This window comes from Carassius gibelio, chromosome A10 (genome assembly GCF_023724105.1).
Source record: "Carassius gibelio isolate Cgi1373 ecotype wild population from Czech Republic chromosome A10, carGib1.2-hapl.c, whole genome shotgun sequence".
NCBI lineage: Eukaryota > Metazoa > Chordata > Actinopteri > Cypriniformes > Cyprinidae > Carassius > Carassius gibelio.
Window position 1 is genome coordinate 5,375,239 of NC_068380.1, and position 15,000 is coordinate 5,390,238.

At 42.6% G+C, this 15,000-nt stretch overlaps 1 protein-coding gene across 2 annotated transcripts in view; it reads left to right on the forward strand.

Annotated features, from left to right (window-relative positions):
* Positions 1 to 513: 513 nt before the first annotated feature.
* LOC128020928 (E3 ubiquitin-protein ligase TTC3-like) overlaps positions 514 to 15,000 on the forward strand; it is a 20,899-nt gene continuing 6,412 nt past the window's right edge. Inside the window, exons 1-23 of one of the 2 annotated variants that reach the window (XM_052607744.1) lie at positions 514 to 680; positions 1,349 to 1,454; positions 1,801 to 1,944; positions 2,028 to 2,108; positions 3,068 to 3,174; positions 3,255 to 3,381; positions 4,272 to 4,391; positions 4,460 to 4,561; positions 4,649 to 4,741; positions 6,748 to 6,812; positions 6,898 to 7,031; positions 8,233 to 8,547; positions 8,625 to 8,897; positions 8,968 to 9,014; positions 9,097 to 9,153; positions 9,222 to 9,310; positions 9,402 to 9,557; positions 9,905 to 10,334; positions 10,406 to 10,471; positions 10,545 to 10,694; positions 10,773 to 10,912; positions 13,552 to 13,620; positions 14,972 to 15,000. The exon at positions 14,972 to 15,000 is cut by the window's right edge and continues 68 nt beyond it. In XM_052607744.1, coding sequence (XP_052463704.1) covers positions 583 to 680; positions 1,349 to 1,454; positions 1,801 to 1,944; positions 2,028 to 2,108; positions 3,068 to 3,174; positions 3,255 to 3,381; positions 4,272 to 4,391; positions 4,460 to 4,561; positions 4,649 to 4,741; positions 6,748 to 6,812; positions 6,898 to 7,031; positions 8,233 to 8,547; positions 8,625 to 8,897; positions 8,968 to 9,014; positions 9,097 to 9,153; positions 9,222 to 9,310; positions 9,402 to 9,557; positions 9,905 to 10,334; positions 10,406 to 10,471; positions 10,545 to 10,694; positions 10,773 to 10,912; positions 13,552 to 13,620; positions 14,972 to 15,000 — 2,998 coding nt within the window. In that variant the 5' untranslated portion in view covers positions 514 to 582. Of the gene's footprint in view, positions 681 to 1,348; positions 1,455 to 1,800; positions 1,945 to 2,027; positions 2,109 to 3,067; positions 3,175 to 3,254; positions 3,382 to 4,271; positions 4,392 to 4,459; positions 4,562 to 4,648; positions 4,742 to 6,747; positions 6,813 to 6,897; positions 7,032 to 8,232; positions 8,548 to 8,624; positions 8,898 to 8,967; positions 9,015 to 9,096; positions 9,154 to 9,221; positions 9,311 to 9,401; positions 9,558 to 9,904; positions 10,335 to 10,405; positions 10,472 to 10,544; positions 10,913 to 13,551; positions 13,621 to 14,971 lie in introns of both variants that reach the window. The other variant, XM_052607743.1, reaches the window with a different exon arrangement.

The window sequence follows — 15,000 nt, forward strand, 5'->3', positions numbered from 1 at the left end:
GATGAAACCAGATCACATGAACTCATTAAACACGTGATTGAATAGTTAGTAGAGGAGCTGGAGTCTCTCTGCTCTTTGCGCTCGTCACTCGTTCGTTATCTCACAGTGAACGCTGTATTTCATCCTCCCTGCCCTTCAAGGTCACGGATCACAGCTGTGTGGACGCTGTTAACCCTTAGCACTCCTAAAATGCCTAAAAAAGGTGTAAACTGCTGTTCTTGAACCATTTGGAGTGTATGCTTGGTATAAATGGAAGGATGTCAAAAGTAACGTGGTTTATTTCATGTGTGCATGTTCTGATGAGGAAATGAGCTGTGTGTCTTCTGTCGCACCTGTGTGTGTGTGTGTGTGTGTGTGTGTGTGTGTGTGTGTGTGTGTGTGTGTGTGTGTGTGTGAGAGAGAGAGAGAGAGATTGCGTGTGTGTGTGTGAGACTGTGTGTGTGTGTGTGTGTGTGTGTGTGTGTGTGTTGACTCCTCCTCCGGGCCGCTGTGCTGGTTTTTAGTGTGTATGTCAGGAGTGGTTGGTCTGGTCTTGTGGGTTCTTGATCTTCTTGAACACAGGAGAGATTGATTTGATTTGTCATGCAACGCGTTAATCCCATAATTCACTTGTTTTCAGGGAATTCAGGAGCTCGAGCACACGCTGACGGAGGAACTGACCGACTCAAAGACACAAAGAGGTAATTTACCAGGTTAGGGTTATGAAAATGACAGAGTAAAGGCTCATTATTAATATATTTTAAATATTTGTCTGTTTAATGTTAAGTATGACACTGATTTGACTTATGAAGAGTGTTTTGTTCCACACTTTAAGATGAAATGTGGATCTTCAGTGACAGTAAAATGAGAGTTAATGGGAGTAAATAATGTCTGGATAGATTCACTTTCATTTCACGACATACTGAAGCTTTCAGATGATGCAGACAGGAACAGGATGTTGACTTTATTTCACCTCTTACTGTGTGTGTGTGATGCTGATTTGCTCATTGTTAATGTTAGTTAGTGCTTTGCTAATAAGAGCTTGTTGTAGAGTCTTTCCAACTAAATAAGCATGACCTGCATTCATTCTCAGCTAGCATGCAATTAATATGTTTATTTTGGTTTTGCTGTATTGAAGCTATGTAGACATTGACAGAAACACAGTTTAACTACAGTGAAGAAGATATTAAACTCTAATCTAAATCTGAACATCAGAGTGTTTGAGTGTGTGGATGTAGGTTTGTCAGGTTCGGAGCGCTCGTATCTGTTCCTGTGGAGTGTACCCTTGAGGAATCGACTCCTCCTCAGATGGACTGATTTGATTGAGCTGCTTGTGATATGATGTTTATTCCTGATGAACTTGTCCTAGTGAAATGAGTCCACGAAAGACTAAGAAAGGCTCGTCCGGTGTCCCAGAGAAACCAGCGGTCCGGAGCAAACACACACCTGTCCTGGACAGACCGAGCCCTCCAGAGGTGTGTGTGTGTGTGTGTGTGTGGATCACCCTGAGTCTGTGTGTCATCATCAGTGCTGGTGTGTGTGTCTGTCTGTGTGTGTGTGGATCACCCTGAGTCTGCGTGTCATTGTGTGTGTGTGTGTGTGTGTGTGTGTGTGTGTGTGTGTGTGTGTGTGCGTGTGTGTGTGTGTGTGTGTGTGTGTGGATCACTCTGAGTCTGCGTGTCATCATGTGTCTGTGTGTGTGTGTGTGTGTGTCTGTGTGTGTGTGTGTGTGTGTGTGGATCACCCCGAGTCTGTGTGTCATCATCAGTGCTGGTGTGTGTGTGTGTGTGTGTGTGTGGTGTAACGCCGGTGTGTCTGCAGGAGGACGAGAGCTCGGCGGGGAGGAGGAAGCGCTTCTGTGCTGCTGTCCAGGAGGCTCACACGGCTCTGAGTGACCAGCGCTGCAGGAACGCTCAGCAGTCCTTCTCCGTGGCGCTCCGGATCCTGGAGTCCAGCGGGACCTCGGTACTGTGTGTCTTAGATATGTGACGGTAATGAGGAGTGAATGTTAGGGTGCTCGTTCATCAGTGTATTTGTGTGTCTGACAGGAGCTGGGGTTGACGGAGCTGGATAAATCTGTTCTCATGTATGGATATGCAGTGGCCCTGCTGGAGATCGGACAGCCTGAGGTAATGCTCCACAGCTCTCCTCCGTGTTTCAGAAGAGATGCTGAGAACACACCTGTTCAGATTCATCCTGTGCTTTCATCTGACGTATGGTCTTCAGTCAGTGTCAATTAAAAATACAAGAAGTCTGTCTAAAGATGGACCTGATGAGTGTGTCTGATCCACAGATGCATGTTTTCTGTTTCATGTGAAACTCACAAAAGATCATTATGAAGCTGTTGTTGTTTTCCAACAAAGACAGAGATATTTCACTGTTACTGCATGAGTCTGATGCGTCTTTGTTGCAGAAAATCTTCTCTCACTCACAAATCTCTCAAATCAAGGAGTTCAGATGCAGAAATCAGACATCTGACCATCTCACAGCTGTTTAAAGGGTTAGTTCACCTGAGAATTAAGATCTTCTACTCCCCTGGAAGCATCCTCGGTGTGTGTGACTTTCCTCTTTCAGAATAATCTAATAATCTAATCAGAGTTATATTAAATATTGTCCTTGCTCCTCCAAGTCTTTCAGTGGGGTGAGCGGGTGTTTGTGGTCAACGGTTCAGAAGAGGTGTAATAAAGTGCACACATCTGTAATAAAACACCCTTCACACGGCTCGGGGGGGTGAATAAAGGCCTCCGGCTGTGATTCCATGTGTTTTTGTAAGGTAGATGTCCAGATAAATATCCAGAACACTTTTTATTCTCACTGCTGCTGACTGTTGGGAACCGGAAGATGTATATTTAATATAACGAATAAGATTGGATTATTCTGAAAGAGGAACGTCACACACCGAGGATGCTTCGAGGGGTGAGAAGAAGATAGGTGAATTCTAAATTTCGGGTGAATTAACCCTTTAAATCACAGAGGCCTCTAATCACGGCTTCGTGCAGGCTATTCTACAAACATCTCAGATGCTGGATGTGAATGTGCTGTATTTGAGGTTGTTGTTCACTGATTGTGTTGTTTCTTGTGTTTGAAGGAACTGGATGAAGCTCAGCGGTTGTTCAACAAATTAGAGTCGTCAGAGAGGAAGTTTCAGTTGCTGGTGCATTATGGGATGGGTAGAGTTTACCTGAAGGAGAACAGGTGAGTGTGTTGATCTGAATGCTGCTGGACTTCATGCTGAATGTCTCTGACATCATTTCCTGTCTGTGTTTGTGTTGTAGATTTACTAAAGCTCTGGAGTGCTTCACTAACGCACAGCTGATGATCCAGAGACACATCACACCTGGAAAACTCACCTGGCCAACCACCAAAACTACAGTAGAGGAAACACAGCCGGCCTGTCTGAAGGTGTGTGTGTGTGTGTGTGTGTGTGTGTGTGTGTGTGATCAACACCATCAGTCCCAGAATATTCTGGCTTTAATGCAGTTCAAAGAGATCTGATTCAGACCCCATTAAAGCATGTTTCTGCTGCTAAACTCTGTGAAACGCTGCCTGCTCTTCACTCTTCATCTGTTCATATGTATTGTTTTATACAAAGACGGAACGAATCCCAGCTGCAGATACTGAGCTCAGAATAGCCCAGAATGATCCTGTGACCTTGTTTGACATCCTGATGTACCTCTGTCTGAAACCAGTTGGAGCTTGTTCCTCTTTTTGAATAGTGCGCAGTGTTTAGTTGCTCACCACAGGCCCAGGATTGAACTTGAAACTCTAATGTTTGTAGCAGTGGTGGTGTGTGGTGTAAATGTAAATTACACTGGTTTAGATGACCTTAAAGGGCTAGAGTTCACCAGAAAATGAAAATTCTGTCATTACTCAACGTCATGTCATCCTAAGACCTTCGTTCATCTTCAGAACACAAATGAAGGTATTTTTGATGAAATCTGAGAACTTTCTGACCCTGCAAAGACAAAAATGCAACTGAAACGTTCAAGAATATTGTTAAAATAATGCATGTGACATCAGTGGTTCAACCATTACGTCATCAAGATATGAGAAGAGTGTATGTGAGCAAGAAAACAAAAAATAATGACTTTATTCAACAATTTTTTCTCTTGCGTGTCAATCTGTGCCGCATGTTCACTAGTCAAAAATATCTCAATATGTGTTCTGAAGGTGAATGAAGGTCTTATGGACGATGTGAGTAATTAATGACAGAATTCAAATTTTGGGGTGAGCTATCCTTTAATGCAAGCATACATGAACTGAAAGCAAAAAAACCTGTTTCTGTCCTGAAGGAACATCTGAAGAACTTCATAGAGGAGTGTAAGTTTCCTCCTAAAGCAGACGCGGTCTGCCGGTATCAGCACTGCCTCTCTCATACGGTGAAGATCTACTTCAGCGATCCAGACTTTAAGGTGAGTGTGTGGAGCTGGATCTGTGTCTGATGGGTCTGACGATCTGTAACGAGTGTGTGCTGTTTCAGGGCTTCATCCAGCTGATCTGCTGTCAGAGCTGCAGAGTCCAGTTTCATTTGAGCTGCTGGAAGAAGCTCAAAACACTTTCATTCTCTGATAAGAGTGACAAGGTCAGACACACACACACACGTGATCACGCTTCTGAGAGGAACCTGAGGATGGCACAGTAGCTCACTGGTCTTATGTGTTTACTGCAGGATTTTCTAAAAGATTTGTGTTTTACGCCAGACTGTGGAGGTCAGGTCTGTCACATTGTAATATATGGCTTGACGGGGCTGATAAAGTGTGAGGTGAGATGTGCACACACTCACTCTCACACACTCTTACACACACAAACTCTCACAAACACTCTCTTACACTCTCACACACACTCTCCCACACTCACTCTCACGGATGCGCACTCTTACACACACTCACTCTCACACACACTCACTCGCTCTCTAACACACCCACTCACACATTCACACTCTCACTCTCACACATTCACTCTCTCACTCTCACACACTATCTCCCACACTCACTCTCACGGATGCACACTCTCTTACACACACTCACTCTCACACACCCTCACTCCCTAACACACCCACTCACACATTCACGCTCTCACTCTCACACATTCACTCTCTCACTCACTCTCACACACACACACACACACTCTCTAACACACTCACTCTAACAAACACTCACTCTCTCACACACACACACACACACACTCACTCACTCTCACACACTCTTACACACACAAACTCTCACAAACACTGACTCTCTTACACTCTCACACACACTCTCCCACACTCACTCTCACGGATGCACACTCTCTTACACACACTCACTCTCACACACACTCACTCTCTAACACACCCACTCACACATTCACGATCTCACTCTCACACATTCACTCTCTCACTCTCACACACACACACACACACACACACACACACACTCTCTAACACATTCACTCTAACAAACACTCACTCTCTCACACACACACAAACACTCACTCTCTTACACTCTCACACACACTCTCCCACACTCTCTCACACACACTCTCCCACACTCACTCTCACACACTCACTCACACTCACTCTCACTCACACTCACTCTCTAAACCACTCACTCACACATTCACGCTCTCACTCGCACACATTCACTCTCACACTCTTACACACACACTCTCTAACACACTCACTCTAACAAACACTCACTCTCACACACACACACACACACACTCACTCTCACACACTTACACACACAAACACTCACTCTCTTACACTCTCTCACACACACTCTCCCACACTCACTCTCACGGACGCACACTCTCACACACACTCACTCACTCACACTCACTCTCTAACACACTCACTCTCACACATTCACTCTCTCACTCTCACACACACACTCTCTAACACACACTCTCTCTAACACACTCACTCACGCTCTCACTCACTCACTCTCTCACACACACACACTCTCTCTCACTCACTCTCACTCACAATCTCTAAAACACTCACTCTCACACGCACTTACTCTCACACACACACACTCACTCACTCTCTCACTCACATACACTCTCAGACACACACACACACTCTCTCACTCACTTTCACTCACAATCTCTAAAACACTCACTCTCTCACTCACTTACTCTCACGCACTCTCTCTCTCTCACTCACATACACTCACTCACTCTCACTCACTCTCAAACACTCACACACACACACACACAATCTCTAAAACACTCACTCTCACACACTCACTCACACTCACTCTCTAACACTCACACTCATTCTAACAAACTCACTCACACTCACTCACACATTCACTCTCTTACTCTCTCACACACACACACACACACACACACACTCTCTAACACACTCACTCTCACAAACACACACACACTCACTCTCACGCACTCACTCTCTCTCACTCACATACTCACTCACTCTCAAACACTCTGACACACACACACACACACTCTTTCTCACTCACTCTCTCTCACACAATCTCTAAAACACTCACTCTCACACACACACTCACACGCACTTACTCTCACAAACACTCACTCTCACACACACACACACACACACTCACTCACTCTCTCACGCACTCTCTCTCTCTCTCACTCACATACACTCACTCACTCTCAAACACTCTCACACACACACACTCACTCTCTCACTCACTCTCTCACGCACTCTCTCTCTCTCTCACTCACATACACTCACTCTCTCACACACACTCTCTCACACACTTACTCACAGCCATGTTGCTAACTAAGATTCTCCTTCTCTTTCAGTTTAAAACATCTATTCCTAAAATCAAACCTGTTGGACGATTGAGAATCAAGCAGCAATGTACAAGGTGAGGTTTAACACATCATACACATCGTATTTCATACTTGAGCTGCATCTGTCGTTGGTGCTGATTTCTCTCTGTACCTCCACAGTATTAAGAAGTTGAGGTCTAAAAATGAACGAAAGCTTCGGCGGAAACAACATCAGTTGGCGACACATTCTGCCCGTCAAGAGAGAAAGAGCGTAACGGCTGCAGACGACCCTAAAGACCCCACGGCAGAGAGAGGTGTCCACATACACATCTTTATAATAATGCTTATGAGGATCTGAAAACATTTACAGGACTTTTCAAGTCAAAGGTGTAGTTTAGTGTTGCATTACATCCACACCGATGCCACAATCAAACCTCCACCCTTGATTCAAGGTCTAAAAATCACACTTTCAAAATGAAACTGGTTTGAACACACGAATAATTGATAGGATGTAAATTTTTTGGATGAACTTTATTGCTTAAAGGTACAGGTTGTAGGACCTGCCACTAGAGGGCGGAATACCAAAACAATAACAATCACGTGGTTTGATGATGCTAAGAAGGAGTGTGGAATGATGGGATTTGTTGTCTTCTACCCAACCGCTGATGGCCATTCAAACACAATAATTGGGCGTAGTAGATTACATACAAAGTCAATGCAAAGATGCGATAAGACTATGGATCAGACGCATCCTTGCGCGGGTCTAGAGATGCGATGCCCCACGTTTGGCGTGTATGCCCCATAATACTTGTCTTGTTGATCGTTATAATAGCATACGTTTTCTGTAAAGATACGAATCAAAACAACTCACCTGTCGAGTAAAACACAAGCGAGATCGGCATCTCTTTCTAGTGGAAGTTTGTCACAAGCTCTCTCCATCTAGAAAATGCAACACCTATAATGATCCTCACTCTTTCTCTCCTCTTGTCCCAAACTCTTCTCGGGTCGTTTGGTCGGCCCATACGCTTACGTTTACGAGAGTAAATTAAACAGTAATTATGTTACAGAAATAAGTAACACAATCCACTATAAAACATGTAAGAAGAAGTAAATAAGGAGCTTCTTGAAGCAAGCTTGTGGTTTGCTGGATGCTAGACACTACTTCCGCATTTGTCCACGACACTGTTGTCATGTGGTTTCTACGTCAGTAAAGGTGGTAACAAAGGATAACTAACGTCATTGACAGGCGACTGCACGTGTCAGAATGGGAATTTTCTCATGATTTACAAGTAGTTGAAAACATTAGAGATATTGTTAGTAATTAGCTGCACAAAATATATAACACTAGCTTAGTTGTTTTTGGATATTTTACTGCAAATATCTTAGAAATTGTACCTTTAAAGGCTATTTTGTTTAAAATTATTGAATGTAATTTCTGAAGCTCTGTGGTGGGCCCCGGACCCCTGGATGAGGAGCGCTGTTAATAACTCTTCTCTGTTCTTATCTTTCCTGCAGAGACACCCACAGACTGTATTTATATGGACCGTGTTTTACATCAAATTCATGATAACAGAGGACTATTTAAAGAAGAGTCGGTGAATATTTCTTGTATTTTGGATCATCTGCGGCCGTGGCTGGATTTATTTGAGAGTAAAGGACATGAGAGTGTGTTAAACAGCCGTAGAGAGCCTGGAGCTCTGTGGGAGCTGGTGGATCTTCTGCTGGAGTCCAGAAACCGTGTCTGGGCTCGAGTCTTTATCCAAACGCTCAGCTTGACGCTTCATATCAAACCCAGACTGCAGCTTTGGGCTCAGCAGCTGGATAACGCTGGTGTGTTTCAGTCACACTCCTCTTCACATCCACTGTGTCCAGAGCTGTGTGTGTAACCTGATGTTTTCTGTGGTCAGGTCTGAAAGCTGCGCAGTCGTTCATCAGTCGTCACAGCTCTCTTCTGGAGGAGATGGACCTGAAGCCTCTTCTCAGCTTCACACCGCTGCAGGAGACGCTCATCCAGACGTTCGGCAGCGTTCCACAGTTATTCGACCGTGATGGTTTAACTGTAATGGAGTATTTAAGACAGGCTCCGGCTAAAGACATGCGTCTGTTTATTTGGACTCTAGAGTCGAATCGAGAGCGCTATCACTCCTGTTCTTTCATTCTTGATCAATATTTTGAAGACGGTACGTGAGTCAGAACTAGTGGTTTATATGAGCGCGGAGTTTATGAAAATAACTGTTTGTTTCTCTTCAGATGCTGTTTGTTTAGTCATTAAAAAGACGGATGATGATGAGCACATGGTAAGAGACGCGTGCTGAAGTGTGTTTCTGAAGCGTTTCGTCTGAGTTTGAGAAGATGACTGTGTGTGTGTGTGTGTTTCAGAGCTCAGTATTTAAGAGTAAAAACAGGCATCGTAAGAAGAAGCAGAAGGAGTTGAAGGTGAGTGTGGTCCGTGCCGCGGCGCAGGACCGGTGTGCTTGATGCTCATCTGTGTGTGTGTGTTTCAGTCTGTGTTTGTGCTGTCTGGGATGAGAGGTGGACATTCCAGGGATGAGGAGGATGAGGAAGAGGAGCTCTTCTCTGAGGAAGACTCTCTGTGAGTTCAGTCGAGCCGTTGTTCATCATGTCTGTGAAGAAGCGAGTCAGTTTGGGTGACGGTGTGTGTGTGTGTGTGTGTGGTGTTCCAGGATGTTCCTGAATAGCATGGATCCGTTCAGCGTTCCCGAACACCTGCGAGGACAGCTGGAGGAGTTTGAGGAGCAGTATTCGGGATCATCACACCGGAGCCATTACCAGAGGATCCTGGACAATAACCCTGACCCCACTAAAGAGAGTTTATACGAGTGCGTCTCATCTCTACTAATGCTCTCCACATGGTTACATTTTTAAGGAAGTAACAAAATATAGTTATGCATTACTTTAGGAAAAAAAAAAACCTAACTTTCCCCAGCACTGGTTATGACTAACTGTTATGATGGAGTTAAGTCTCCTTTAGACTGTTATAGAGGATCAGATATTGGTTTAGTTTGCTCTCTTTGATTTGTTTCTGTAGCTCATTTGAGACACCAGAGTAAAGACCTGTTCACACCGAGAACAACAACATTAGCTAAACCCACAGCTGTGTTATATCAGGATAACTCTAACACCAGCGAATGCAGCTGTCACTAATGTGCTGGAGTGTGTGTGTCAGTTATTTTGCTCAGATCCTGGAGGAGCACGGTCCTCTGTGTGCGTCTGACCCGCTGATGATGGGCGAGCTGGAGAACTTTCCTCCGGAGGCGCAGCAGAAGATCTCCGACGCTGGAGGACTCGAGTGCTTCCTGCTGGAGTCTCTGCGCTTCGTCCTGATGGAGGAGCTGATCGGGCTGATGAAGCACGCCGTGTCTCTGACAGACCCCGCTCCGTCACACCTCAACCCCTCGGCTGAAGAGTTCTGGCCCCTCACAGACCCCTCACACATCAGCGTACTTCCTTATGATCATAAAGATGAGTTCACATCTTCGGATGCATTCCTGCTCCTCCCCGACCCGTACGCCCTCGACTGTCCCTTCTCAGATCTGCAGGAACACACACCAGCGTCTGAGCAGACACGGGACAAACACACGGCTGTGTGTGTGCGGGTAAGATGAGACGCATGAGGGGAATGTCATCAGGATGGGTGCCGTCTCTGACCCCTGACTCTGTCTTACAGGATCTGGCCGAGCATACAGACGTCTCCATTAACACCGAGCCATACGTGTGCTTCGAGAGGAACAGCGTGAGTGAACGTCATGTGTCTGTTACACGTTCTCCAGTAGAACCAGAACTGATACTGATTCCTGTTTGTTCAGGGCGACATGCTCCAGACGGAGAAGCAGAGGCTGCAGCTGTTGAAGGAGATGGAGCAGATGAAGGAGGATCATGAAGCTGTGCAGCAGAGGAGAGCCCAGGAGATCTCAGCGCTTCAGGAGGAAACACAGAACATCACTCTGAGCATGCAGGTAGAGAATCATCCGTGGAGACGTTCTGAAGTGCTCGTGTGTGTGTGTGTGTGTGTGTGTGACTGTGCTTGTGTTCAGATCGCCAGCACCGAGCTCAGCATGTTCCAGCAGAAACTAGAGGAGGTGGTGAGGAGAGACCAGCAGGAGAAGAAGGAGAACCAGGAGACGCTCAAGACACTGAAGATGGAGATCAGAGACCTGGCAGATTTACACGAGAGGTCAGACACACACTCATGACCCTGACCCTAAACATCTGCAGAACTACATTGAAATAGAAACATACTTTGGATGATTTACAAACCTTTTTAATTAGTGACGCCCAGTGAAATGAGCTCCCTACCCTCACAAGTAGAGTTAACCCTTGTGGATTGTTCAAATTCACCACCCTTTCATTATGTTCCACTCAATTAAACTGCTGTAAAAATGTCAGATTCATATATTTTTTCACTTTTTTTTTGTTGCATAAATGTTCATCAACATCAGTCCTGATCAAAACTACGAAATGTTTTTTAAAAAGAATCCAAGATTTTAACTCTTTAATTGCCAAGTTCATAAATGATGTCACTGATTTGGGGGAACAAACACACAAAATAACTTTGTGGCTGTAATGTAATTGTGGCTGGATTTTTTTTTTCTTTTTATCACAGTCTTGGGCATGTCAAAGATTAGTAGCAACATTGGCTTTGATGCATTTTTAGCTTTTGTGCAGCATTAGATTAAAATTTTTTGTCCCTAATTTGTTGTTGGTGGCTGCTTTTGCCCCATTGGCTTCAATTATTACGACATTTTTTGATTGCAAAGCCATGACACCATATAATCATGCATTCTTGATTGTTTGTGGTTTTCCCTTTTGGGAAGAGGTAAAATTAGTTATTTTTACAGTTGATCACTAGGTGGGACCATTAACCCTTAAGATAGGTCTGTGCCAAAAAAGATTAGTTTCTGACTTGTATATGAAGCTATATGGAGTATAACAGCATATTATATTGTGTGTGTAAGTGTGTGTGTGTGAGAAAGGGAGAGAGAGAGGGTGTGAGAGAGACCTTTGCGCACTTACCTTAATGTATTTCAGAAAATCACAATGTACACCTCAGCTCTCAGAACTACATGAGTAAACAAAAGTGTATTTATGCACCTGCTGCCTTTTAATGGTGGTGAAAGTATTCGGTTGTTAAGTGATGACGTAAGAAGCGCTGTTTCCGGTTCAGGCCTCAACTCGCTTCACTTGAGAATATTACCTCAGCAGCCGTTTATGAGCACTGTTTATTCATATTGATAATTTAAGCTAAACGCTTTCAAACTTACGGTATACACTACAGTCTCCGTACTCACAGTGTCCCAAACACAAATCATTTTTATATATTTTTTTATATTTATATTTTCATTGTCTGGCTATCAGGGACTTCGGTATGGAGTTAAAGGTTAAGATTATAACTTTTTCGCTAGTATTCTATCACATTGTGAGTTTATATTAGCACCTTTTGTTGTTTTCTCGTGGTAACTGATAGAGCGTTTGGACACGGAAGCGCTGCTACGTGACGTCAGACTTAACAAGGGAATAGATTAAACAAAAGCAAAGTACATGGATTTAAACACTTGCATGGCATCGTGCTGGTCATTTAATGGTGAGAAGAGCAGCAAGCAACTTGTACCTAAGTTTTAGAAATGATTATGTAGCTTGACCCCTCCAGCGAGCTGCAGCTTATTTGAAGTTGGTATTGCATTTTGGTTCATAATACATTGTTCATAAATTTGATGCAAAGTAGATTTTGAAACTGGCTTTACCATCAAGAAAAGACGAGCATTTCACATATAGGCCATCTGTACTTTTCACCATCAAAAGGCAGCATGTGCATAAACACACTTCTTTTTTTGTTGTTTACTCCATGTAGTTCTGAGAGCATGAGGTGCATATTTTAATTTTTTCAGATACTGTACATCAAGGTAAGTGCACAAAGGTCTCTCTCACACCCTCTCTCTCTCTCTCTCTCTCTCTCTCTCTCTCTCTCACACACACATACACACACTATATAATTTGCTGTTATACTCCATATAGCTTCATATACAAGTCAGAAACTAATCTTTTTTTGCACAGGCCTAAGGGTTATTGGTCCCACCTAGTGATCAACTGTAAAAATAATTTTTTTTTACCTCTTCCCAACAGGGAAAACCACAAACAATCAAGAATGCATGATTATATGGTGTCATGGCTTTGCAATCAAAAAATGTAGTTATAATGAAAGTCAATTGGGCAAAAACAGCCACCAACAACAAATGAGGGAGAAAAGATTTAAATCTAATGCTGCACAAAAACTAACAATGCATCAAAGCCAATGTTGCTACTAATCTTTGACATGTCCAAGACTGTTATAAAAGGTAAAGAAATATCCAGTCCACAATCACTTTTTATATTGAAAATATGTAATTTTGTGTGTTTTTTCCCCCCAAATCAGTGACATCATTTATGAACTTGTTAATTAAAGAATTAAAATCTTGGAATTTTTTTAAACATTTGGTAGTTTTGATCAGGTATGAGGTTGATTAATAGATTTATGCAAAAAAAAAAAGGAAAAAAATATTTATCTGATACATTTTTACAGCAGTTTAATTGAGTGGATATTTTCATCCATGAACATCCCGAAAGGGTAGTGAATTTGCCCACAGTGTACCGTTGAGTTTTTTATAAAATTCAAAGCATTTTCCCAAAATATGGGTCAAAATAAGATGTCACCAAAAATCATTCCATTAGCTCAAACACAGAGAAAGTTGTGACCAAAATAAGACTCAACTTTACCCCCTAGTGGACGAAAACGTCCCCAACAACGGGCTGCTGTTTCACGGCTCTGTGTTTCTCTAGTCACACCAGAGACATCAGCGTGAAGAAGAAAGAGTATCAGGCAGAACTGGAGCGATTCCTAGATGTCGGGTGAGTCTGAACACTTACACCAGTACATTTCTGTGGATAGTTCTTCACTAAATTACTGTTTCACCTCAATCCCATGGTAAAAGTCTAAATGTTTTTCATACAAATAGTCTAAATACAGTTAGTATAAGCGCAGAAATGCTTCTAGCTTAATCACACAAAATACTGTAATTATATTCTATTTCTCCTTTAATACATGCAATGCATATCTTCATTAATAAAAAAAAGAACAGTATATTGTGTGTAACAGTATATTGGATGCAGACAGCTCTTAAAGTGACAGCAGTCTAATATTCCTGTTGTCTGTCATCCATGTTAATCAAACAACAAAAGAGAGATAATCTCTCACTGCTCTTCACTAAATCACTTTAGTTACTTTAATAAGAAGAAATGTGTCCCTGCAGCACAGAAGCAGTCATCAGGAGCACAGGGATATTTGTAGAAATACACAACAATACATTGTATGAGTCACAATTATACATTTCTCTTTTATGCCAAAACTCATAAGGATATTAAGTAAAGATCATGTTCCATGAAGATATTTTATAAAATTCCTACCGTAAAAAATCTGTAAAATGCATCGCTTAGAACTTCATTTGAACAAGTTTAAAGATGATTTTCTCAATATTTAGATTTTTTTCAAATAGTTGTATCTCAGATAAATATTGTCTGCTCCGAACAAACCACACATCGATGAGAGATGATTTATTCAGCTTCAGATGATGCATACATCTCAATTTCTGAAAATTGACCCCTTAAGACTGTTTTCTGTGCTCCAGGGTCACAAATGTATGTTTATTTTACACAGTAAAGAATATACAGTATTTTTCTTATTTGATTATACAATATACATTACATTTATTTATTTGTTCTACTGTACCTTTTTGTGCTGCTACTTGTAATTAGTTTATTACTAATCGACCGTTTACTTCAGTGAGCACTACTTTAGTTTTTTTAAGGCTAGTATTAGTTTTTTGTGAAATTGACACTGGTGACAAGAATTATTACATTTCTGTGGTATCAGAAATGTTGATATTATAAAGACCTAATTTAAAGCAAAAATAACTGTATTGTGATGTATATCGTTACCATGAAATAAAATGACTTTTATCGTGATGTAAGATTTAGGTCAGGGGTAGACCAGCTTCAACCCTAATCAAACACACCTCACACAAACACACAAGCTCATCAGTCTTCAGGATTAATAAGGTACAGGCAGGTGAAGCTGAACTCTGCAGGTCTGCGGCTCTCTAGGACCGAACTTGCCTACCCCTGGATTAGGTCATATCGTCCACTCTTAATGTGTGTTTGTGTGTGTCACTGATGCATTAACATATCTGCATGCATCCTGCAGTAACCAGTGTGCATCTGAGCGGTCGAGTC